The following is a 26,217-nucleotide window of genomic DNA, read 5'->3' as shown; positions in this document are numbered from 1 at the left end:
TACTGTTTGTCTTTCAATTTAGATAATTATAAACATTCAGAGAGAGTCTCAGTGCACCACAGGACTACGAAATCCTGATTTCTATCAGAGACCTTTAGACCTCCTAAAATTCAGACTAAGTAAACCTCCTTTCTAAGTTTTCCTCTTCATTTTTATTTTTCCATTCTATTGTGACCTTTTGTAGGTGCCTGTGTGCCTAACCTTAACTTTGGGTTAGGAGCCCACAGGACAAATTATACAGGTAAGTGAACAAGGTCTCTTTATTAACAGAAAGAAATGGGTGTCTTTGCCTCCAAAGGGAGATCCTGATAACTTTGTTTCAGGAGCACAGTATTCCTCCTGGAGGTCTTTATTCTCACGGCACCTACCTCTCCTCATCAATGGTATGGAGAACTTTGAATCAATTAAGAAGGATGCTTCAAAAGGCATCTGAAATTGAAATACAGTTTAGATCATCTGAATTAGGTGGGCTGAGTCCTGTACGTCCTACATTTTTTTCTCCTTTTTTCCTATCTTTCATGTCTCTTTAAGTCTTGGGTATTTCTCAGACTTTGTCATCTTATCTGTCCAATTTTTCTCTTCTCCTGCATTTCTCAATCTTCCCATTTCCGAAGAACTTTTTTCCTTTTTCTCACTCCACAAGTGAATTAAACTTTCCAGTACTGAATGCTGAATGACTATCCAACAACAGATACACATCACTGGTAATACTTCAAATAGAGAGAGAGAGATCTAAAAGGAAAACAAGATTAAGTCTTACCAAATAGAAAAGATTTCAGTATTTGTTGATTGCATTTGACAGAGATATTTTGACTCTTTTAGAGGAATTGTTTGAATCTAAGTCCCATTTATTCTTGCCAGATGCTTTGATCAGCACTAAATTAGCTGTTTCGAGATGGGATATTTATTTCTGTTAGAGATGCAGCTCTTGGAATAGTGGGATGAATTAGTACGTTGTACTCAACAAGCTGTGGAAACTGCCCCCCCGTCTCAGTGGCTGTGGTGCCCATTGGGAAGGGAAAAGCACAGCTCAGGGCTGTGTGCCAGTTCAGAAAGGGCAAAAGTTTCACCTGGGGTTCCTGTATCCACATGAGCTCCTTACTCATCGATCTGATCTGTGTCCCACTCAGACACTTCCCATTCAAAGCTGCATATTTCCACAGGAGAGCGAAACGTGGGTGAATAGTTTTAGCTAATGGAATACCATTGTCTTAAGCAATACCAGACCTCTTCTAAGCAAGTGCTGGTGACATGGACTATGTAATTTTGTTACTATCAATGTAAAGCATTAAAAATAGAAATATTTATAGGTACTTCCTTTACCTGACACAAAAAACACCTGGTGAGATTCTAAGGTGGTTTCCTCTGGGCATAAAACTACATAACTTTTAACTGGGGCTGCACAGCAAGGGGCAGTTCCTAGTGACTGAAATGACCCATGAAAACTAATCAGCCTCCATGCATCAATGAGAAATACTTAGCATTAATCATTAATTAGTCCAACACATAGGCCTGCTGAGCTGTCAAGATGGGACTTTGATGCCTCAGAATTCAGCTGATGTACAGGAACTGACAATTTATTTGAGGTATTTGGCATCAACGTTTGTCCAAGTTTTAGTACAACTCCATGAAAATCTCCACACTGCATCATTACAGTCATAGAACAACAGGGCTAGTAGAGAAGTAAAGAGTTTATCTGGCCACCCTGCTCCTACTCCAGCACCAGACTGCCTGTCTCTCCTGACAGGGCTAAGCTGTGCTTTCAAGCCACCACTGGGAAACCCTGGGTTCCTCAGCAAGCTATCCCAGTGCGTCCTTAACAGTGCAAAGATTTCTTAACCTTTAGCCTGAGTCTTTCTTGCTGCAGTGTAAGAGCATTGATTTGTGTTCTGTCCACCAGGGACATGACAAACGGATCATTCTCTTCCTCCCTGCAACACTTCCTGTTACTGGAGGAAAGTTAATCCCATTCCTCTCCCATCCTTTTGCTAGGCTACACAGCCTTGGTTCTTTCAATCAGACTCACCGGTTTTTCTTAGATCATCCATTTTTTGCACTGCTTTTATTTTTGGCAACCTGGTCTTTATTTTTCTTGAGGTGCAGAGCCAAATACCAGCGCCTGACAGTGAAAGCATTCATTGAGGCATCTCGCAGGTTACCTTCCTGCTTCTGTGTTCAGGTACAATGGTGGCCTTTCTTGCAGCATGACATGATTCATCTCCATGCGAACGTAATAACCAGACCCTTCTTTAAAGAAAGAGTATCTGATCAGTTGACCTTGATTCTGCATTTGTATGGGCAGTTTTTCCTGCCTACATCTAGTGCCTTACATTTCTATTTAATATTATCTCTTTTGTTCAGACCTTTCTTCAGATAAGTTGGAATTTGAATCTTCTCCTCCAAAACGTATTTGTAGCCCCTCTGAGCTTAAACTCATTCTACTGAACTCTTAAAATATGAGGGAGGTACTGACTGAGGACTTACCTTATATTTTCACCAAGCATCCATTTCCTCATCTTGTTTATGAGAATGTCATACGAAATCATATCAAAGCTGTGTAAAATCAAGACATATGATACCCACCATTGGTTGTCTACACACCTGTAAATTATCATAGTAGGGAACTGGTCAGGTCTGACATGACCCAGCACACTTGTGCTCTCTGATGTCCCTTCTTCTTTTCTAGCTGCATACAAATAAAGTTTAATTATTTGTTCTAGATTTATTCTTTGGAAAGTGAAGATATCTATAGTTCCAGAGCTCCTTCACCCTCGCTTTTATAAAATCAGTATGATATTTGCCCTTTTCTAGTGCTCAATGTACTTCACTTACCTTCTCTGAGATCTCCAAAATAAGCACCAGATCTCTGCTTCTTCAGACCCATTCCTTTATCTAGGCATCTGTTCCCTCTTGTCTGTTCATCCTTCAACCATTCCTCCTGACTGATTGCAGTCAAATGTAGAAAAGCCCCTCTGGCAGAGCCTTTTCTTATCCCCTGTATCAAATCCACTCCAAGAAGGAAGAATTTTTTGGTTTGGTTGGTTTGAGGCTTAGAATAAAGCCTTGTCCAAGGAAAACGCTACAGAGAAGGAGAGAATAGAGAAAGATGCCTATAGCCACATCACTTAAGCAGGCACAAAGTAGCATGGTTATCTGCGAATGTGCTTTGTTTTCCATGCTTTTGGATCAGCCTGCATTAAATCACTTCCAACTCATATTGCTTTTAATTATAAGCCTAGTATTTAACATGAAGCTGTCTGTGGATTTTTTCCCCATTTTGGACAGTGTCTTTACTGCCATATTCCTTCTGCTCTAAACTAGCTATTCAGTCCTGCACTATTTTACTTGGTGAGCTGTCCCTAATCTCATTAAGGCACCACTGCCTCCACAGGGCATTTTCACCTGAGCTAGTGGTTGAGAAATCTGGCCCCAGCTAGGAAATAGCACTGGAAGTACAGCTGCATCCTCTTATTTGTGCTGGTCCTGCTTTTACATTCTCCTCCTGCGTGTATTCTTTGGCTTGAGTTTTAGTTGTTTAGAATTAAATCTTTCAGTACCTGCTTACGCACTGAATCATGGTTTGCCAAGGAAATGGTTCATTACAGTCAATTAAGGTCTTTACTTCACCTGCTCTTAGACCAAGTGTAAAAGAAAGAGCTGTGTGACACTTCTTTACCAGAAAAAGAAGTATTTCAGAGAAGTGCTCTGGTAATGGTCCATCACCACCCAGGAGACCTGTCAGCTTTCCCTTTTCCAGTGAAACATGACTTGCAAACTTCCAGGGAACAAACCCCATCCTGGCCGCGACGTCTAAACATTGATTTGATATTTTTGGTGACTGTTCCTAACCCTGAGAGCTAGTGACCACTTATTTCCTTAACATATTGTGTGATGGTTAGAAGTCCTAGCAACGTACTTGGCTTGTGCCATGTCAGTGCCAATAGATCATGGCTGCAGTGACAACGCGCTGACAGATGGCCGGGTGCATGTCAAAGCTCAAAACCCCACCACTGTTTTGCAAGTCCAAACATGAAGAAATGTTCCCAGTTGCTCCTTCAGGAAGTATGTATGCGAAGTGTGGATGTCCATCCAGTGTGTTCTGGGAAGCAATATTCCATAGGAAGGTCTCACACCAGTGAGGTCAGGGAACACCTGCCCCTGTGGGTTCCGGGAGTGACACATTGCTCAGTGTCACCACTGAGTCAATTCAGGACATGAGCCTGGGAACTTTAACATGGAAAACTTGTATGCCTGCAGGGATGAGTGTGGTTATCCTGGTGTGTCAGATACAGAGAGACCTTCCATCTCTGGTCATGAAGTGGTGGCAAGGCTTTTGGCTTCTTGTCTGTCAAACTAACTGCTATGGGTTTTCATTTTCCAGCATTCCCAGTGCAAGGACAGGATTAAACGGATGGAGGACATCTTTGCTGACCCCACAAATGAGAGCAGAAAGCGAGTCTTGGGAGGGAAGGACCCATCTCCGCCTGAGCTCCTAAAAAAGATTGAGCAGGTAACATTACTTCTCCCATCCCAAATTATCCCACTGTGATTGATCTCTTTTAAAAAAAGCAATTGGTATCTTTCATTTTTAAAATAAACTGTCTGTAAGAGGAATAATTGTAGGCAAGAATAATTATGATTGGCTAATGGAAACTCCAGTCCAGCACCTGCTTTTCAGGACAACTGGAAGTGGGACGTTTTGCCTTCTTCCAGCAGGGTCTGAAGAGGGGAGGTCTGTGTAGTATCCTCAGCCAGCCAGGCCCGTCACAGCACTGGCACCACAGTGCTGACCCTCCCACTTCACAGAAAGGCAGCAGAAGGAAATAGAAGCAGAGTAATTCTACCAGCCAGTTGCATTCTTCTCCAGCTGGCTGGTGGCTGCTCCACACTTTGTGCGGGCTGTGAGTCTGCAGCACAGAATCAAAGCAATGTCCTTCGGTTGTACTGGTGTGTTTCCATGCCCAGCTGCAGCACTGCCAGCGTCTGCTGGGACAGGCTTCAAAAGGAAGCATGGACTCCAACAGGAACACCAGCTTCAGGGCCCTGCCTGCATGGCATATGGGGGAAACACAAAGGAATGGAATGAGCAACCACGGTATTTCTTTAGATATTTCTGTCTGCCCCATTTTTAGGGGCACAGAACCCCCTCCACTGCATTTAATGCTCAGGGGGCTGTGGAGGTCTGAGGGTAACAGCAAGCTGGGAGCAGTGCACACATCAGTCCTCCTTCTGAAACTCCGTTTGTAAGGATTTACCACACCACCTCTGCTTGAGTTACTTGAGCTTTTTGCTCTACTGTCCCATGCTCCTTGACAGGAGGGAGCTTCACGTAGTCAGGCAGGCTTCAAACACAGCCTGCTATTACCAGCCTGTGCATTACAATACGGGGTTCCTCGGAGTTGTGACAAAAGTTCAAATGTTCTTTTTCAACCTCCTTGTAATTTTACAGTCCTTTTAGTTGCATGGCCCTTACTTTCTTCTTCTTAGCCTTTGGAGCCTATGCTTACTTTCTATTTCTAGGAGGGAAAAGGTATTTAAAGCAAGAGCTGAAACCACCTCATTATGGTGTGACTTAAGGAACTGGAAGATTCAAAAAGTATATATACCGCTAGGAAAAAAAAAGCATTGGTTGCAAGAAAATCACAGCAAGGCTGTAATAATGCTGCTGTAGCTCCCTGCCTCCCAAGAGGAGCTGGTCTGGTACTGAAGACTGTACAACTGACAGTAACCAACTTTGGGTGATAGTTGGCAGAGAGGATAAAAAGTTTGGAGAAAGCTGGTGGCAAAGTGATGACTTATGGCTGAGCACCAGGATTATTCCAGCACCTCTCAAAGCAATCACAGGAGCACCTTGTGCTGCACCTTCCCCTCTTGTTTACCTTCACCCTGCATCCTCCTTCCCGCTGCAGCTGGAGATGGAGCTGGTGCGGAAGGAGGAGAAGTTGCTGGAGACAGATCTTCTCTACGAGCACCTTTCCCGGCTGCTGAGCAGAGCCCACGCCGCAGCAGAGGACGGGAAGCAGGACACGCTGCTGATGGCTAAGAGGGTAAGAAGGGCACTGCACGCCCCGCGTGCCAGCCTACACTAAACGGAGCAGTATCTGGGCAAGAGGTAAGATGACTCAGTTGTGAGTTACAAAAGCAGCTGGAAACATCGACAGGCAAACCATGTTAGTCTTCAGAAATGACTGACGTTTAGCAGAGACGCTAATACAGACATACCAAAACCAGTAGGTGAGCGCACTTGCTTCTTGAAAGCTGCACCATCAGTAGCACCTTTCACCAAGATACAGGATTAGTTCTTTCTCAGGTAATGTCCTCCTCCTGCACGTGCACACAACAGCCTTGCCACGCCAAACATGTCAAAGCTAAAAGAAATAACCAGGCAAAACCTACTCCAAGGTACAAAAAGAAAAACTTAGTATCTGGCTCAAAGTTTCTTTGTTATTTAGGTAGGGAGAGCCACACAGGAAAGAAATCTCATTTTCAATAGTTACTTTTATATAATTACAGCTATTTCCTTTTAACTGCCTGCAATACGTGTTGGGAAGACCAAAATAATCCTCTTCCCCCCATCTCCTTATTGAAAAAGCTGAAAAAAGAGTAGAGCTAAGTGAAAGACAGAAGAAAATGCTGAGCAATTCATGTAAAACAAGGTCAAGGTTGATTTTTTTCCCCTTAGGTGTTAGGTTTGGGACTCAGAAAGGCACAAAACACAACTTCATCATAAAGCTTTAATTTTCCACAGACAGAGAAACAACTTGGCTGTTATTTGGGTTTGTGAAATCCTGGCCATAGGCTAATAAACTACTGTAAAACCAGCAGCGTGCTGGAAATTAGATTCAAAAGTGCTCTGACTCTCCCAATTCCCTATTAGTCACTTTAAAAGAAGTTATGTTTCCTTGGGAGAGAGAGGGGGGGGGTTGTTTAAATCCTGTCCAGTCAGACTCAGGGTTTCCGGTCCCTTTCCTGCTTTGTTCATTCCCCTGCCACAGAAAACTTCCCTGTTGTGCCCACATTATCACTCAATTATCTTGTATGGATCAGGCTTATTGCACCCTCATTACAAAGTTAATTGTGTATAAACTCAATGAGCATTGGGGTACCAGGCCTCTGAGGGCAGTGGGAGCTTTGCTGCTCAGCTGGAAAGGGCAGGAGGTAATTACACCCTTGCTTCTCTGTATCTCGTAGTGCAGTCAATGCTGCCAGTTGCTGTGGTTCCAGGCACACGCAGAAACACACAACCTGTTGCATTAAGTCATTTTCAGTGTGGAGCTGTTTTAGAAAACCTTGTCTGGTTGGACTTGTTTTCACGTACCTAACACTTACTTAAGTGTCCTGCCCAGCACGTGTCTAAAGGGAAGCCCTAAAGAAAATGCAATTGTTATGTATTCCAGACAAATGACATGAGGAAGATGTTAAAGGTCACAACCCAGAAGACGATGGCTCTTGTTGCAGAGTTATCCATGCAGCAAGCCCTTGCCATTAAACTCCAGCAGGAAGTGAGAGAAAAGGAACAACTTTTGATGATTGTTTCATCAAGGATAGATCAAGGCCTTCCACCTCCTGAAGAAATAGAGAACGAATGTTTGAAGATACTACGCAACGAGAAGATGCAAAAAGAAGCAGCTGAAGCCAGAGCTAAAGTAAGTTTTGCCACAAGTTGCAATTAAATCTTCAGTTCTCTTTTCACTGCTCTAGCTTGTGTTTTGGAAAGAGCTATGCTCACTTGCTGCATAGCTGGTTGCTGCCAAACTGAGCTCCAGGACCCTGTGGAGATGATGGCAGAGGCAGACACAGCTACTGAAGCAGTACATTGTAGGGTTTACCTGCAGGCTGACACCACCACTTAGAACTGGCCAATGAATCCAAGGGAGAGAATACACTAAAAGGAAAACTTACCTTTGATTATTAAAGTAATTTTTGTGATCCTGTTCGGGGCTGAAAGGTGAGTCCTGGGTTCCATTTGATTTGAGGGTAAAGCTGCAAAAGGTGGGTATGGGGTTCAGGAAAAACAAATCTAGTGTCTTCCACACACCAGATGCAGTGAACATCAGATGAGAAGTAGCAAGAAACCAGACTGCTGGGCAGGAGACTGAGGGGAGGCAGAGCAGTGTAGTGAACAGTGCTTCAAATTGAACCCTGCTGGATACTTTCCCCTCTGTAGCTGAGGCCATCAGTGGTCCCAGAGAAGAAAAATCAGTATAGAAGAGAGATGTGTGTACAGAGGGAACTCGTGCTGATGGGAAATTAGCTTTGCTGTACGACTCCTTTAGTTGATCACTGCAAAGGACCTGAAAGGTGCACAAAGCTGGGAGAGGAATACACTGTGCACACACTTACAAGAAGAACTCACACAGAAGTGTTGCAGTAAAACTGGGTTTAGGGTAAGAAACTTCTCTGTTATTAACACCTCTCATGCTATGACTCAGTTTCCTTTCAGTGCTGTGCATACAGCAGTAACTGTAGGCAGGTAAGTCAGTGTAAATAAAGCCATGTTTTGAAGCATCAGAACTATTACCTTATTCCCAAGATGTTCTGTGCACATTTACTACAAGTTTTAAAAGTTCATCGTATCTGGTTTCTTCACAAATAACAAAAGCATTACATGCTTAGTATTTGAAAGGACAAACTCACATCTAGGTGGCCGATAACTCATGCTTTCCTTTCAATCCCCTCTCTGGGCATCCTGCTTTGCCAAGGTCTAGACTAGGCACTTCCTCTGTGAGGCATCAGGAGAGCCCCGCAGCGTACAGCACGTAACCCCTGTCTGTTCCACAGCGCGCTGCCGAAGAGGAACAAGCTGCAGCACCCGGCTACGTCCGCACGAGAGCCGAGCCACGGCCCACCGCCTACCTGCCCAGAGACGAGCACAGCCTCCCGCTGCCGCGGCCCTACGGTGCTCTGGCTCCCTTCAAACCAGCAGAACCGGGGGCACACATGAGGCACTTCAGGAAACCCGTGGTAAAGCCAATCGAAGTCTGAACAGGCGGCACCTAAGGCAGGAGAGGCCATCGCTGGGTGCTGAATCTCGAGGGTCAATAGCATTTACGCTACCCTGAAGGCTTGTCCATCAGCATTCAGCCAAATTCCATGGTGAGAACAAAGTGGCTGTTAATGCCAGAAGCACAGTGGAATAGTCAGGGATCCCAGCTCCCTTCTCCTGGTTAGAAGGAGCCCGGTATCCCAAACGCAGTGCAGTAGTTTACAATGTTAAGAAAAATGAGTGATCATCACACTATGTTTGGGTTTTTCCAAGTGAAGTTTTATTGCATTTGATGATATTTTCTAATACATTTCATTAAAAAGAAAATGCTAGAAAATCTTCTCGTGCTATTCCTGTGATGCGAAGTCCCCACCGCTTACACAAACACACCAGCACAGCTTTCTGCAGCCTGGGACTGGACTTGACACTGGCCAGACAAATTTTATTTGTACTGAGGAAAATATTCCTTCTCTCTGTGCAGCTCCTGGGAAAGCTAAAACTATTGCTTCACTGATGGCAATGACAAAGGAATGACCATGAACTTCTGAGTCACTCCTGAGAATAGGACCTTTTGGTTTCACTGGTAAGGAACAGGAAGCACCAGTGAAAACTCCTCAGAGAGAGCACCAGAGGCTGTTCCTGAAAACCTCCAAAATCTATGAACTTGGCAATGAGTTTCATCAGTTTAATTGTCTGAAGCTTTGACAAAGTTGGTTTTCAATCCAGTGGAGACTGCAGAAATCCTGCATGTCAAACTTAAAACCTTCTCTGCGTAGCAAACCGCTATTCCTGTTGTAAATTAATGTCACAGTTCAGAACTCAAACCAATACCAACCAACCAACCAACACAGGACTTATGTACAAATAACAGCCGAAAATGAAGGAAAGGCAACCTCCATAACTTCCTTCTGAAGCTGAGGTTTGCACTGTAACATGAAAGTTGTATGGAAAAAAACTAAGTAAAACTTCATCCAAGCTACTGTTAAGACAAATTTCTACAGAACTTTTTTCTTACCCTGTCTTGCTTACAATATCTTACACACATCTTAACAAACAACAACAGAACCATGTCTCGTGCTCTTTAAGGAGATTATATTTTGTGTTAATTATAAAACTGAACATATTAGAACCCAGCTCTGAAGGCAGCAGTACCGTAAGGCAACACGTGGCCACCACAAGCCTTGAACACATCATTACTGGTGCGTTATAGACAAGAACTGACTCATCATTTGTTATTCTTACCTGCTTCACGTAATCACACCAAGAAATGCTTTTATTAATCTAAATGAGTAAACAGTTACTGGCCTCTTGTTACAGTACAATACAACTGGACTACCTTCTCCAGGATTGTCTAGCTGGTAACATAACTGACACCGACAGCAATTTTCACAGCATGTGTGGATACTCACTGTAGCTCCGCTTACTTGACCACTTCAAAATGAAACCACAGACATATTTCAAAGCTGGGTTTGTGTCAGATGCATTTCTGTAAGATGTATCTCAAAGTCAGTAATTTCACCGTTAATACATTGGACCAAACACTGCTTTGAGCAGCTCATGTCTGTAATGGTGGCTACCCAAAGCTGCAGATGACCTGGAAAACAACACGACATTTAAGTTTCAAAGAAAAAGGTGGTCGCACACTCACTTCTGTGTGAGTACTTCTGATGAGCACCACAGCCAGGCAGCCTTCTCCAACACAGGTGACTTCAGGAATATCTGAGGCCCAAAAGAGTCATGGTGTGTTTCAGTGCCGTTTCCTCCACAAATCTCACATTAATATGGTCTTGTTTCTCCTGTGGTTGCACACCTACAGAAACATCATGAGTCAGCATTTACACCATCGTGCGCTCAGCCCTGCAGTCTGTCTGTCTGTTACAAACATCTGCACTGTTATAGGACACTGTTATAAACATCTTCATCTACAGCACCAAAAGATGAGCTAATAGGTGGAGCTGTGCTCTCATTTACACAGAACACCTACAGCTTTCAGCGAGCTGTTTGGATGCTCACCCATGGCAAAAACTTTCCTGTCAGTGGGCTTAAGTAAACGCTATCCCATAGAGCAAAGCCAGACCCCTCTGGGGCTGCCAGGATTTCCACACTAATTCTACACTGGATATCCAAAAGATTTAAGCACAGTGGCCATGTTGGCGCTAGCACATAACAGGGACCAGGGCAAATTCCCATATACTTCTATGTCTTTTTACTCCTCAAAGAGAAATATATCTATACATGGACAACCTTGGTTTACTCTGTAGGTCCTTATCCCAACTTTATTTTGTCAGTGCAGGCACAGCCAGTAATGCCAAACAGTACAGTGCTTCCCTTAATACATTTTTCAGTAGAATTCAGTCTTCACATGCTGATGTTCACTGTCTGAAACAAGTGCCCTAACCAACTGTATTTCACAAACAGGAACAGCTCTGAGATGAGAATGTTACTTCAGAGCACCTCCTAATCTAGTGAGGTGGGTGCTCTTTTCTGAAGTGGCAGATCTGATGCCTCTTAGCCACCACACTGTCTAAATAAGGAAGCCCTTCTCCCCATCTGAACACAGAATAACAGCTGCCACCATGCTGTACATGAACCACGATTCACTACGTGTTCTCAAAAATGCAGGTTTGCCAACTGGATCCAACACACAGAGGATGTGCAGTGAAGAAGCCTCCTGACAATTCCCATCAGCAGAAAGACAACCAAACCTACACGTTCAGACATCACTGCAGTTGTAGAGCTTTGTTACGTCCACAGTCAGGGCACTGCCAAGTGTGATCATCAAAAGTAACAATTACTGGTCTTCCAAAGTTCAGAATTAACTTTACCTTGGTTCTCGATCTCTGCCAACACACTGGTCAGGTAGTTAAGTGGCAAAAACTCTACAGGGACCGAGAGCCTCTCAGGGACAGGCCTGCTACACTGTAAGGGAGAATATCACAGGTTAGTTCAGAGTCGCACAGTACCAAGTGCTCGTGTTACCTCGAGTGTGCTACAGTTTACAGAAAGGTCAGGAACCTCAACACTGCCAAAGCAGAGCAATAAAGAATGTGCTCTCACCTGCCTGGTCCCCAGCTTCTCGAGCAAGACCTTCACGTATTTCCGTGCCATTAAATTAGCGTTTATCGGATGATTCCAAACCTGTCGGACCTTCTGACCAAGAGCCTAGTAAGCAAAAAACAAACCCCCAAACCTGAGAACATAAACACAGGAGAGGGGAAACTTGGGAGGGGGAAAAGGGAGGAAAAAACCTGAAACAAAATCCAGGCTGTAACACAAATGCTTTGCTTTCAGACACTGATGACAGAGGCTGAGATGTCACTTTTAGCCGTGGAGCCTTTCTTTCACAGGCAGTAACTGAGAGGTAACAACATGCTCCCAAGGTGTGGGAAACAATCCAGACCTTGCTACTCAGTACTCATGGAGCTACACAGTAGGTTTCTACCAACTGGTGTGTGCCATTACCTCTGTCCCACTTTGCACGTGTACTTAAACATTAACGGATGCTTAAAATGACTGTTTATCCTTTGCTGTGACTCTCTGGTTTAGATCCAGTCTTCTCCCAAAGAACACCACCGATGCCCCGTTCCTCAGTGCTCGTTCAGGATGGGGCTTCTGGGGCTCAGCCTAAGGAATGCTACAAAAGCAGAATGCCAACAAGGATAGATACTAGGAACATAGTTTGCATCCCATTATTTAGGACCTCATCCTGGGAATGGATAATGTTGATTCCCATTCACAAAGGCAAAAGAGATTCAAACCCAGATGTCCCAAAGCTTCTAATCGTAACCAGTAAGCAAATATGAACTCACTGTGAAATGAGCTCCACCTTCTGTGGTTTTCCCTATCTAGACTTTTTTTTCCCCACTATTACTTTCAGTTGTATTGCAACACAGAACTGCTGGAAGAATTCATGTACAGTTTCAATGGTGCTTAAATACTTGCTTCTGATGCCACTGAAGTCAGCTGCTGAATGTCCCCTGCTCAAAATAGTCCAAGTTACCCCAAAGCGTCCTTTTTGGCAAACAAACTATCCTCTGCATTTTTTCCCAAAGCTGTAAATAGATACAATAGGGCACTGAGTCCACTGTGCATATGTAACTAGCAGCACATGGCCCCTACAGCACTCACAGCTCAGCCCTTGGCACGGATGGAGCGGTGCTCCCGGCCCACCAGGCCTGGGGCTGGCAGCTCAGAGCGGCCCTGCACTGACCCCAGCTCACCAACCCCTGCCCAAAACAAGACACTGAGGACAAGGAACCTCCTGTGGAGTTCTCCTTCCCCACCCCCTTCTCAAAACTGCAGCCAAATAAAGAAGTCCTTGTCAGAGGAAAACCAAAGAGGCACTTCTGCCCATTTGAACTATATGAACAGCCCGTAACAAGCAAACAATAAGCAACTTATGTTGAGAAAAGCCTGTTCTACTTGCAAGGCTCTCCCCAAGGGGGGAATCCCTGGTCTTCCTCTGCTCACTGCTTTGTTGTGCCTCCCCTGCAGCACTGTGGTGTGCACTGGCAGCAAAAGGGGAAAAGGAGAAGCCAGTTTCCCATTCTGTTGGAACTTTTAATGGAGCACCAGCAGTTAGTTCCGGGTCACCTCAGCACTGAGTGAGGTGGGAGATGCTGTAATTCAATCCCTGCTGTGGTGCAATCTGATTTTACAGCTTTTACTGTACCAGCTTTGGAACATATTTGATTAAATGTATAAAACCAAATGCTGAGGTCACGAGTGAGAAAGACATTTGCAGATGCTAAAAAGCACACACAACCCCCCTCATAAATCCCCTTTAAACCCCACTAACCCCCTATTGCTTTATGCAGATGAGTACTCTGCAGAACAGTGTCAGTCTTGTCTGACGCCTGCAGGGTACAGGAGACACTGTAAAACACTACAGACAAATGTGTGCAGGTCACGAGCAGCAGATGGAGGTTCAGGTTATACCTGTGCCCTGGCTGAAGCACAGCTGAGCCTTCCATCCGCTTGACCCTATGCACAAGGAGGAGCTACCTATCAGCTCCAAAATCCAAGGAACAACATCCGAAGTCATTAATTACCTCGGGAAGCCTCATGACAATACTGAACTTCAGCTTTTCATTCTTCTCAGTGTCATCCAGATCTACAAGACAAACACAAACACAAACCCCACACAACTAAAACTTTCAGCTTTCACTGAAGATGTTCTGAAAACATCTCTGCAATGAAATGAAAATGTTAGTTTTAAATAAGGGCTACGAGGAGTGTTAGTCATGTTTATACCATCTACATAAAGGTTTTTCTGTATATTTGAACGTAATTTCACCCTTTTATGTAACAATTTATACAGTAATTCCAACGTGTTCTGACTATGTAGAACTCCCCACATTTATAGTGAATTTATCAAGACCATCACAGATTGAGAGACCATATTGTGTGAACATATTTTCTTGAGCACTGGAGAAAGAGCATACTACAAAGGAACATGGCTGCAGCTGTGATGAAATGCATTACTGCTGGAGTATCTGTTCCTGTTCATGCTGCACCCTGGGAAACATGCTACAGTTCCCTCTTCCTCCCTTCTGAGCTAGAAAAGGCAATTAGATCATAGAATAGTTTGGGTTGGAAGGGCTCTTTAAAGATCATCTAGTCCTACCTCCCTGCAATGAGTAGGGACATCTTCAACTGCTCCATAACCTTCTGTGGCACTGAGGTCAGACCAACAGCCTGTTCCCCTTGTTCCAAACATAATTAAAGCAAAAGCTGAGGACTGTATAGCACACTAACCTCCTACACATAAGTGCACTTCCACAGAGTCACAGGAATCCCCCAACAAATTCTGTGATGATCTTTAGTACTCACTTTCACAGAAGTCCCAAGTGGAAAAACTATAAACTGAAATTCTCCCCAGACTGGTATTTCTTTGTCTGCTATGGAAAAGCTCAATCGAATAGTCTGAGCTCTAACTGTCTCCTTTCAGCTGGGCAACACCATCAGCTACAGCCCTCACTGAAACAACCCTGTGAGAGGAGCCGAGTCTCCTGGGTGGTAAATCCTGTGTCTGAGTTTGAATGGCTGAAGGGACATCACTCCAGTTAGCTGGCTGGGAACAAGGGGACACGTGAAACTCACTGCACCTTTCAGCAACTTCCTGACACAGGTCTCTGTCAGATGCAAGACTCCATTATCAATGTAGTGCAGGAGGGTGTGCAGAGGAAGACATCGAACACCGAGCCCCAAGTGCAGAGTGTGAAAACCTGTGAAAGAGAAACCAACTTGTTTGGTACAACAATACGTATTTTTTCCTAAGCCTGTACTAGAGACTGGCATTACTGCAGTTAAAGCCACCACTCTCCTTAACTTCTGACTGCAGCTAGTTGGTGAGGAAACCAGCTTATCAAAAGTCTTTTTTAGGCATCCTTTAAGTCCTCTCAAGTACAATCCTGTCAGAAAGAGGAAAGCCCCTGGGACTGAAAACAGTCATTACAGTCACGCACAGTCATTAAACATCTCCAGGCTGTTGCCTTATATCTGAATTGTTACTAATTTGTCTTTTATTTCCCTCTTTCTTCCTAATAAATCAAAACCTGAGGCCTCACCACCCTCAGTATGTGGCTGCCCCTCACACATTCCCACACACAGTGTTAAGGCTTCAGTGTCTCATTTAACATCAGGCAGATGATGGTCTTGTCATCGGGTGACACCACTCCATGGCAGCATTTGTGCCCACACAGTGCACGTGTCAGGGACAACCTCAGACCACAGGCAGCTTCAAAGAGTGAAGACAGATCAGGAAATACAAACTAGAGAGATTCAGACTGAACCAGAAAGCATTAAGAAGCCTTTCCCCAACAGAAATAAGCTCATGCTTTGAAAAGACTCTAAGGGATTATGAGGAGCTCTAGGAAATGAAAGTTCTATCAAGACCAGCTCTTCCATCAGGGCTGGAGGTAATCCTTTCACAGCATAAAACTGAAAAACATTATTGGGGCAACAGCATAAGGAAAACCACTCTCTTTTTGCCCCAGGATAGGATTTTCCCTTGCAGCCCTTGACACTAAAGTCTAGTTGCATAAGAAAAGTAAAGTCTTTTCTTCTAAAAGGGAAGTCTAAACCTTCATTCAAAGCTGAGGCTATGCCCACCCAGTCCACTTGAAGCTGAAAACAGAACTAAACCTTTATTTAGAGACAACCTTTCTTGTCTCTATTCATAGTAACTATTCAGTTTCCTCTGCATACCTTTGTGGAGGGTCTTCCCCTCTGTAACTGTTTTGAATAGACTTCAATACTGCCAGAACTAACTTGACACACGTGCTGCAACTAGTGCTCTTCTGGGAGGAATTCACAGCACTGCTCTCCTCACTCAGCATTAAAACAGCAAAACACAGGACTTACCAGGAGGTAAAGGCAGGCACATGCCATTTGCAGCTTCCAGAATCCGACTCATGATGTGGAACACTGCAAACTCTCCTGCACTTCCTCTCTCATTGCTGTATTTAACAAAGCAGCAGCATATTAGGAACCCGAGATGCCCACACTCTGCTGGAGATACGGTTATCTTGTTGTACTACATGTGCACAGTTTTGGGTGAGCTGCCATGGGATGCAATCTTATCTACTTAGTGTCTGTCACCTAGCAGCACTAGCTGTCCAGTGTTCGCACATGTAGTCTCTGTGGCATCCCCTTCCTTCTCCCCCCTGTCCTACATATTCCACGGCTCAGCTGGTATCAACAGCAACAGGTGAAACATTTTGAGTGCTGGTGTAAGTGACCTGACTTTTATAGCATTTAAGACCCACTTCCCTTCTTCAGACCACTGAGAACCCAGCAACTTTGAATTCCAGCTGTTAAATTGCCAGTATGCTTAATAGTACTGTTGGCTCAGAGGGGGACAGCGGGCTTGTTAAGAAGACTACGTGTCAGTCACACTGACATTCACAGTAAGCACTGACTGTTCAAGCAAGTAGTGTTGAAGACCAAAACTATTAGGCCTGTATTTTAAAAGGCAGGCTGAAAACGTTAACAAATCACTTGCTCACAAGCAGAAGATGCAGGAATGAAGGTGGTGTCTCCTCCAAACTTCTTTCATAATTTGATGCACCAGATTCAGCTGCAATGAAAAAGAGAAGACTGAATGTTTCTAGGAGCCTATGTACAGCAGGCGCTTGGTCTTCACTCACTTCACACACCAGTTTATGTCAAAAACTTCCCATAACACTCCAACATTTATCCTTGGGTTTTTTTTCCTAGGGGCACAAAATGTAAAACTGATTAAAATTTGAATTGTAACTGAATTGCCTTATTCCAAAAGTTTACAGTAAGTGCTTCCAGCTCGTCAAAGCATTCTGCAAGATATGCAGGATCTTCATACATTGTGCTCCTTGGGAATCAACTGATCTCATGTGCTTGCATCAACTTCTCAAAGATCTGTTTGCCATGAAAGCAAAAACTGCACATCCCATTTGTCAAGGAAAGGTCCCAAGGGCCCAGACAAAACTGGATGATGCTGAAAACAGCAAAATACTCAGTTTGCTGGGAGAAGCCTGCTGAAGGAATCACAAATCTATCCTGGCAAGAAGGAAAAATGAGACAAGCAAATACTTCTCCCCTTCTACTGAGCCCCTTTCTGTCCTTAGTGAAGTTAAAGAACTCCTCAGCCCATACTGTTGCTTCTTTGTGCTCCCAGCACAGACTATCATCGTACCAAAGCCATAAGCCCTGCTCTCACTTGGGCCTTCTAAGCTTCTGCAGCTGAAAGAGAGAAACCACACGTGAAAGCTGAACTAACTTCCTCCAGCCAGCCCCTCACGGTTGTCAAGTGTAACCAATTCCAGATCTCAGTAACAGAACTGAGACTCTTCCTCTACGCCTGTTATCTCTGCACCTCCAAGTGCAGTAACCAGTCAGCCCCAGGGAACTCTGAGGAAGCAAGGCTGGCCCCTCTTTAGCAGAGAGGTGTCATGAGAAGTTACAAACCCCTTTTCCCTCACCAAGATGGACAGAATCCAGGAATACTTTTTCCCCACTCTTGTTTCTCCTCATAGGCTCTGCCTCCTCCAACCTCTAACCTGTCACAGGCTCTGAGCAAGAGAGAAACAGGACACACAAGAGAGGTTCCTATGCAAAGGCAAGAAAAGGAATACTGGCCTTCAGTTGCTCCTGGGTGCTCCCCACTGCACCTTGGCCAGAAAGCTCTGCAAGGTAGCACCTTCTCCCTCCACCACTTCATCCAGCCTTGTGCAGCTATCTGATGCAGAATAACCACTTAATACTTTCCATCTTCATACTTCCTGGAGGCAGTGGAAAGCTCCGGTTTAATCTCTCTGGAGTACAGTAAGTTTTCCCCACTCATTTTCCAAGAAATGAGTGATTTCCAGTTTTCAGAGAAGGGTCACAACAACCACACATGCTGCCGGAATGACTTTCATCTCTGGCCAGCACACAGGGTGCAGCTAAGACCTCTGCATTAGGAGCTACAGCTGGATCTGAAGATCAGTGTTGAGGTGAGGGGAAGGTTCTTACGAACTCCAAAGTCACCTCTTATTTGTGCTGCAAAAATTGTTTCATGGGTGTGATACTCCAGAATCAATATTCTTTGCTTAACAATACAGCAAACTGTATGGCTTTCAGAAAGATGGCAACTTCCTGAATCATAGGAACATATGATTTAGGAAGCTATCATGATACTTAAATACAGGCATGCTTATGACAAGACACCCTCATCAAACCACTTTGGACACCAGCATCTACCACCTACAATTGACATCAAAGAAAACACATACAGAAAGAGAAGCCATGACTCAAACTTCTTCCAGTACATAATACACAGGATAATGTGCATGAGAGAAAGGAAACATTATCTGGTTCTTAGGAGCACAGGCAGCTTCCTCACCAAGGCCAGCAGCGGGTCTCTTGGGAACCAAGTTAAGAGCCTGACCCACAGCTTCACGGCCAAGCCATTGTCCACTTAGTAACAAAGATGTACAAAATGAGTTTTTTCTGGGCAAATATCAGAAACCATTTCCCTTGGAGTGCTCTGAATGAGTAAGAGAAAACCTGACCAACAGCAAGACAGTGCACGCAGCAGGGCCGAGCCTGACATTCGCAAAGTACCTCCCACCTTGAAAAATCTACGTTTTCAAGCAGCGGTGCTGAGCAGACTCAAGTTCCACTGCAGTCACTTGGAGCCACAAGTGCTCAGCTCCTGGGGGTGTTTCTACAGGTGAGACATGGGAGCAGACAGAGAAAAGTATCAGCAGCAAAGGAGAAAACGGAGTGAGACAGAGTCTTGCTGCCTCCCAGATGCCCTCCTGTGCAGGGGATCTGAGGCAGTCCTGGGGAAGCTCAAATCCAGATGGTGTCTGTCTTCTGTCCCTGTGCAGCTGAGACCTCACCAGATGACAGCCAGTCACAGACATGAGCAGAGAGGTGCAGCCCTGCAGCAGCTTTCAGAGCAATTTTAACAGTCTGCACTGGCCTGTCTCTTCCCTGTGCCACAGCTGCCTGGTCACTCTGCCTCCCCTTTCGCTTGCTGCCAGGGCAGCAAATGTCATGCTGCTTCTGCAAGTTATTCACCCCTTTCCTGCCCCACTGAAATGAAGAAACAGACACGGAGTAAAGCCAAGATAAAGTGACTGCAGGGGAAAGAGAGAATATGGCCATACAAACAACCGCTGCAGGCGAGGGGGCATGTGGACTGGTACCCAGGCATGCTCAGGCTCTGCAGACCTCCTGCGTACCCAAGGGAAACCCCACTGAGACGTTTCATTCACACTTCCCCATGTTACTTCTCTGTATACAAATACACAGAGGTCTCCAACACCAACCAACCACTCCTCTGTTGTTTTACAAGGAACTATCAATGCTCCCATGTCTTGGCTCCTTTGAGTTCGGCTGCAACTGGTTTACACAGTGGTTACACACCATGGAGCCCTATTCTCAGCCACTCCTTTGCTCCTGTATGTAATAAAATATTTTATGAAAGCAAACAGATGAGCTATAATTTCAACTCTCTGCATGTTTCTTTACTCAGTAGCTCAGCTACACGTTGATGATGCTACAGAAAACTGTCAGAAGAATCGAAACAATTCTTGCCCCTGAAGATCTTCCAAACAGAAAGGTTTAAGATGCAAGAGTTTCTGACTAAGATGAGGGGAAACATAACCCTAACAATGAAATCATTTCTGAAGATTTCCAAACTGCGCCTCAGATGCAGCAGCAATTTTTAGGGACACATTATCTTTGTTTATAGCAGCTTTTCTAAGAATGAGAAGACTGTAAATTGAGTTGAAGGAATTCTTACTTTTAGTGATGCTAAAAAAATTCAATAATCCTGAGAGTTTGCTGCTGGGGGCGGGGCTGAGATTTGGTTTGCTTGTAAGATTTACTCTGCAATAATTTAGTCTTGTAAATCAAGGTTGAACAGGCATTTTTGTATCTTTTATCTCAGTTTCTATTAATAATGAACAAATGGTAACTGGAAAGTGAACAGAAGGAGAATAAACATTCCACTTGTGCTGTTTTTCAGCACTGTTTGCAGGTACAAAGCTTCGGTCCATGCTGTGCTGTTCCTGTTTTAATGAGCCACTAGTTTTAACTTCTTTCCTATACAGATACAGTAAACAGACTGCTGACTACCAGTGAAACAACTTGTCAAGAAGCTGCAGAGCAAGGCCTGAATAGAAAAGTCAGTAACCTCAGTGTTGAAACAGACAAAAGCAGGCACACTGATTTCTGTGCACAACAGTCACAGTTTTTACAGCTTAATTTTTCTTAAAGTTTCTCTGAAGAGGATGAAACACAGAAAATTAAGAATTTGGAAAGCAAATTTTCACTGCAGTTTACATGGATTTCTTCAGGCAAAACTCTGTCTCCTGTTACACTCACATAAAGCCCATAAAAGTCAGTATTTAGGAGTAGTGATGATTTACTTTCATGTCATAGTGGAGTGAAATCTTCTCTGCTTAATTTTTATTTCCCCTGCTGGCACTTTTCATTATTCAAGACATGCAGCAACATATTCTACAGCAAACAAAATGCATCTAAAGACCATTCTTTCAACTTTCAGGATGAGTTCACATTTTCACTTCAGGGAGCAGACCATATCAGTACAAGCTGTAAAGGGAACTGTTTCTTCTGTATTCCAGGTGACCAATACTACTGGTTTTAATATAATTTAAGTATCATTATTTCCTTTATCAATATATATGACATTAAGCAGCAAATACAGTTGACCATACTAAAAACAACCTCCTCCCATCAAATATAAGCTATATACACGCAGTACATACACAAGACCTTAGCCTCCAACAAATACACACTCACTCGCAATAGTGACAATGAAATCAAACTAACCAGGTTTGCAACGTAATCCAAAACTATTTGGTCAATCTTCTTTTTTCCTACATACTGCAGATGTCTCATAAGGTGATCCTTTAGCTGAGCAACCATCTAGGGGAAAAGAAAAGCCAACAATTCAGTGTCCTTGGGCATCTTCAGAAAGATGGGAAAGGTCCAGCAGGTACAAGGCCTGATCAAGAGACATCAGCACAACAAAATGTTTCTCTGTTACAAAATCCCAGTTCAGAGTGACATCCCAAGGTCAATACAATCTCGCCACATACAACAGCATATGTGAACATTCAGAATGGTTACTTGGTGCAAATTCAGCAAAATGAGTGCTAAGTTGAACTTTGAATGACACTGAAGAGAAAGAGCTTACAGTTCTTGCATCTCCCTGGGTCAAGCCAACAGGCTGTCACAGTTTGAACCCAGCAGGTAACCCTGTTATTACTTGTAACTGAGAAAGAACTCTGTCCCAGCTGAAAGAAGGATTTTAACATGAACGTAGAATCCTAAGCATGTAAGTATTTATTACATACAAATACACCTGAGGGATTTTATGACAGAGAAAACTAGCACAAGTACAACTTGTCATAATAGCCGAAAACCCGAGAGCCTGAGTGAGTAATGGCAGCTTGAGGTTAAACATTAATTGTAATGTCTTTAAAATCAGGTGTTTGTTACCATACAGTCTATGCCACTCCCTACCCTCTCCTTTCTGAAACACTCTCTGACCTCCCGTAACTTTGGATTGCAACTCAAGTCCATGCTGGTTCTTCGCTGAGAATTACTACAAAGCGTTATTTGTTTCAAAGCTCAGAGTAAAACTGAGGCAAGCAAAAATCTCTGGCTCAAGGAGTTATCAAGTAGATTGATCTCCGTGTGCCAGGAGAGCAATACAGGTATTAGGAAAGCATAGAATGAGGCAGAACTTGGAAACAAGGGGACAAGACTGCAAAGAATGAACATTTGCCTTAGATTTAGGCAGATAGAAGTGTTGGTGTGCTCTTCATAGATGCAGTGCTGAAGACCTACCTGTGCCTGCTGAAGAGTTTTATTTGGTTTAAGTAGTAAGAGAACAAGAGATAAGCGAAGATGTGTCTTTAGATAGAGGGAGGACAGGTAGAGATTTGAAACTGGATTTATTACCCAGAAGCATATGGATGGCAGATCCTTTAGGGAGAGATCATCAGGGAAAACAGCACAAAGGAGGAAGGGACCTCAGAACAGCCGTAGCAGTTCCAGAAGAGAAAGGACAGGAGACAGTAAAAAGGGTGTTAGATTGAAGAACAAGAAGATCTGTGATCTTCTCTTTGAGGAAAGCAGTAGGTGGGGAATTCACTTATACATTTTTCAAGGATGTAAAGTAGTCCAAAAATAACAGATGAACATTGCAGGAGGATGGAATAACACCTAATAGCCAAAGAAAGCTGTACTGGGAAAAGCATTTTGAAAAAATCAACTTTCCATTGCTGTTCTTCCCCTATGCCCTGCTAAGATGGTATCATGACATCATGACTAGGAACTCTAAAACTTAAGAAACACCATGTTTGTCCCATAACTACTGTGAGCGAGCGGCCACTCAGCACTGCAACCTCAAAGCTGTCTCTTTACATTTGTTGAGGCTGTGCGTCCTCTAGTGCACACTGTGAGAAAAGCACATACCAGTCCCATCAGTAATTGCTGCTGATAATCTTCCTCTTGGAAGAGAGGTACTAGCCTTTCCTCTGAAAGAAATAAAGCAAGAATCATTCAAGGGCATGATGCTGCAGAAGTACCATGAGACTTCAACCAGCTTCAAAAGTACTTAGAAACATACGCAAACGAGCAGAAGTTGTGTTTGATCTACTCACAAAATTAAGACAGTGAAGAATCAAGGACTGCAGAAGAGAACTGAGGAATGGAAAATAATCCTGTATCTGCCATTTTCTCCCACAAGTGCTTAACACAGGGGAACACAAGCCTCTCACACCGCTTCACACTCATTTGCATTAATTTTTCTTTGATGTTTAAGTAAGAGTTATCACAGTGTGATGATTCAGTAGAGCAAAGAGGCACCGAGAACCTTCTGGTAACACCAGTGCAAGTGTACATACTATTTAGATCTTGTCATTTGCAAACAAGCTAAAACAGCTGCATGGTTTTCCAAGGAAATGGCTAGACAGAAAATAAATAATCCACAGAATCACCTCCCACTCTCCTGGTTCTCTCCCATGAGCTGGCTGCTTCTGTTACTCTGATTTGCAGACCACTGTGTAAAAGAACACAACTTTTCTAACTAAATGGAAGGTGGTTACAGAATCTACTGAAATTTAATAACCTGTGTTTCCTAATCAGTGCTTCCTGTCTACTAACAGCAAAGGAAGAAAAACTATCTCCTATTTCATCATGTAGCATAAGATCAAGTCAACATTTTACAGACCTCAGTCATAAACATTTACAAAGGTCTTCCCAGACACCTTTGCTCACATGGAAACATACTGCACCACCTAGCAGCACAAAGACCTGTGTTGCTTGATTTCAAAGGACCTGGAAAAAAATCTACAGGGAAGATATACTGTCTAGTAACAGTTAAACACCCGACTGCTTTATCACTGGGAAAACATGAACCTGAGGCTCCCAAAGCTGATACAAGGCCTCTCAAAGTCAAAGCCCACGGCAATAATGTGCAGTGGTGCAGATGACTGGTGTTAGGGGCTGGAAATGAATGCACTGAAAATTCTTTGTGGTAAGAGGAGTGAGCAGCACTGAAGAGGAGTGTAATTTCACAGCACACAGTAGCAGGGCCCATAGAGGGCACTGCTGTGTGAACAGCAGGAACATAATTCACTACCAAATTTAGTTTTACTTATTGTGACAGAGGAACTGAGCATTGCAAAACCTCCTGTCCCCAGGGAAATCCATTATGTCTGCTTCCTCTACACCATGATTTTTCACCAGCCATAATCTCCTACTGTACATAAGTTCTAGAGTTGCAAAGGATTCTAAAAGGACAAGACTCAACAGTAACATGGCATCATTGATACTCTTCTCCATAAGAAAAAAGCCCAAAGAAGAAATCCTTAGGCAGACAAACTTTTAACCCAATATGAAGCAGAAACCTTTTTTCAAGGATCTCCTACTCAGTGTATGATCCTACCACTACTGTCAGAGAGAAAGCTTTCCTCTAATTTAGTAGCCACTCATCTTAATGCCTCGGACTCTTCAGTGCTGAACACACACAGAGCCATTTAGTTTTAGCCAACAACAGCCAGATGGAACTATTCTAGCAAACCTTACAGCTAAGCCTACATCCAGACAATTTTACTTACCAGAATCCCATGTGTCCAGATGAGAAAGCACCCTGGGATTTGAAACAAAGATCAGCATGTTTCATATGCGTTACTCTACAGGATTGCTTAAGGCCATTAAAACACTTAAATGACACTTTGATCTTTCAAAGACAGGTAAAGAAATCCAAGAACTGTACATGTGAATGCACTTGGTAAAGATACTACTTAGCATTAAAAAAATTATATCTGCATAGGAATAAACCTTCACATCTACCACACATTTCCTGGCTCTAGAGGCCTGGATATTTAAGATCATGCTGTAGTGATTACAAGGATTCCAATACTTGATTTTCAGGTGGATAATCTTCTTTAAAGTAAGATATCTAACCAGATACCTAATCGACTATGTAAATGGCCTATTAAATCCTTCAACACATTTCAGCAAAATAAGAAAGGGTGAATACAATAGAAAACAGAACCTACTTTCTGGCATTTTCAAAAATATTCCTCAAATAGGCCGTGGTGGGTCTCTCCTCTCTCTGGTTGTAAAGAAACACAAATCCCCAAATGAACAGAGCAGAAGGCAAATTAAAATACTCCTCCGTAAAATGAAGATGAAAAATTAAGCTGGTGTTCCTTCTGAATGGAAATAATGCAGTGGGGCTTCAATGCATGTTCCAACCACCCATGCTCACAGGTGCTCACATTAACCTACGTGACAATAGAGGTATGTGCAAGCTCTGCTTTTGTTTAGTTTCTTGCATTATTTTAACAGACTAAGACTTACAGGCAATCACCTTAAAAGTAAACGACTGCAAGTCTCTTCACTTCTCATGATCAGATTCCCATTTCTTCATCCTCAATATAAAAAAAGCCAACTCTTCCACGTTCAGCTTTAGAATACCCACTTTAGAGGCAGTTCTGGAGATTGTTTAAGCCCACGCATATATCAGCGCATTCATATTTACCTCTTCTGAAAGGTTGTGCCATTCCCTCCTGAGCACATTATTGTGGTAATGCAAGTGTGGCTCTGCATACTTCACACTCTCCAAGTTTGAGCTGAGCTTCTTCCAGAAGTCTTTGGAGTTTTGGAACTGCAAAGTATTGCAGGGAAAGCATGAACACAGGCTGCACCCTCCCATAAGCGACTGGAAAGAACTTACGGGAGAACTTTTGTGATTAAGGTAGCTTTGTAACAATCAAAGTGAATAAAGTTATAGAAAAGCAGTTACACTATTTTTTCCCAGTAGTTTTATTTCCTTTTATTACTGCAAGGGTAGCACTTACTTAAACTTGATTTTCAAGTCAAAGTTTGGTAACTGTAATGCAGATAAAAGGATCCTAAGGTGGCAAAGTTAGCCTGGGAAGAAATGAGTACTTCCAGGTCATAATTTGAGACCTATTTCACATGGTTGGGGTGGGAAGAACTGCACCTCAGACTACACTGGCCACATTGTCTAGACTTCCACTGATGGTAAAAGGAGCCTTTGGCAACTGACTTAAATGTAAATGTTTCCATTTGGTCAAATAAATCCCATTATGGGTTTCTACTATTCCCAAATAGAAGAACATCGTCACAACCCCGGCAGCTCCAGACTGCCACTATTTTCAAGCTGCTTTAATACGTACATCACAAACATCCATTTG

At 43.5% G+C, this 26,217-nt stretch overlaps 2 protein-coding genes across 2 annotated transcripts in view; one reads left to right on the top strand and one right to left on the bottom strand.

Annotated features, from left to right (window-relative positions):
• Positions 1-8,985, top strand: part of CCDC146 (coiled-coil domain containing 146) — a gene marked incomplete at its 5' end in the record, with an annotated part of 36,850 nt that extends 27,865 nt beyond the window's left edge. The window contains 4 exons of the mRNA XM_010016376.1: positions 4,382-4,510; positions 5,910-6,047; positions 7,398-7,646; positions 8,782-8,985. Of these exons, the coding sequence (XP_010014678.1) occupies positions 4,382-4,510; positions 5,910-6,047; positions 7,398-7,646; positions 8,782-8,985 (720 nt within the window). The remainder of the gene's footprint in view (positions 1-4,381; positions 4,511-5,909; positions 6,048-7,397; positions 7,647-8,781) is intronic.
• Positions 8,986-10,695: 1,710 nt separating this feature from the next.
• Positions 10,696-26,217, bottom strand: part of GSAP (gamma-secretase activating protein) — a 42,153-nt gene continuing 26,631 nt past the window's right edge. The window contains exons 19-30 of the mRNA XM_010016375.1: positions 25,539-25,664; positions 25,054-25,109; positions 24,610-24,641; positions 22,964-23,025; positions 21,311-21,406; positions 16,996-17,066; positions 16,352-16,446; positions 15,094-15,213; positions 14,038-14,099; positions 12,044-12,148; positions 11,812-11,905; positions 10,696-10,796 (exon numbers count right to left, since the gene is read on the bottom strand). Of these exons, the coding sequence (XP_010014677.1) occupies positions 10,696-10,796; positions 11,812-11,905; positions 12,044-12,148; positions 14,038-14,099; positions 15,094-15,213; positions 16,352-16,446; positions 16,996-17,066; positions 21,311-21,406; positions 22,964-23,025; positions 24,610-24,641; positions 25,054-25,109; positions 25,539-25,664 (1,020 nt within the window). The remainder of the gene's footprint in view (positions 10,797-11,811; positions 11,906-12,043; positions 12,149-14,037; positions 14,100-15,093; positions 15,214-16,351; positions 16,447-16,995; positions 17,067-21,310; positions 21,407-22,963; positions 23,026-24,609; positions 24,642-25,053; positions 25,110-25,538; positions 25,665-26,217) is intronic.

Source organism: Nestor notabilis, unplaced genomic scaffold (genome assembly GCF_000696875.1).
Source record: "Nestor notabilis isolate BGI_N333 unplaced genomic scaffold, ASM69687v1 scaffold11156, whole genome shotgun sequence".
Classification (NCBI taxonomy): Eukaryota; Metazoa; Chordata; class Aves; order Psittaciformes; family Psittacidae; genus Nestor; species Nestor notabilis.
Note: the sequence above shows the minus strand (reverse complement) of the source record. Positions and strands in the feature narration are given on the sequence as shown.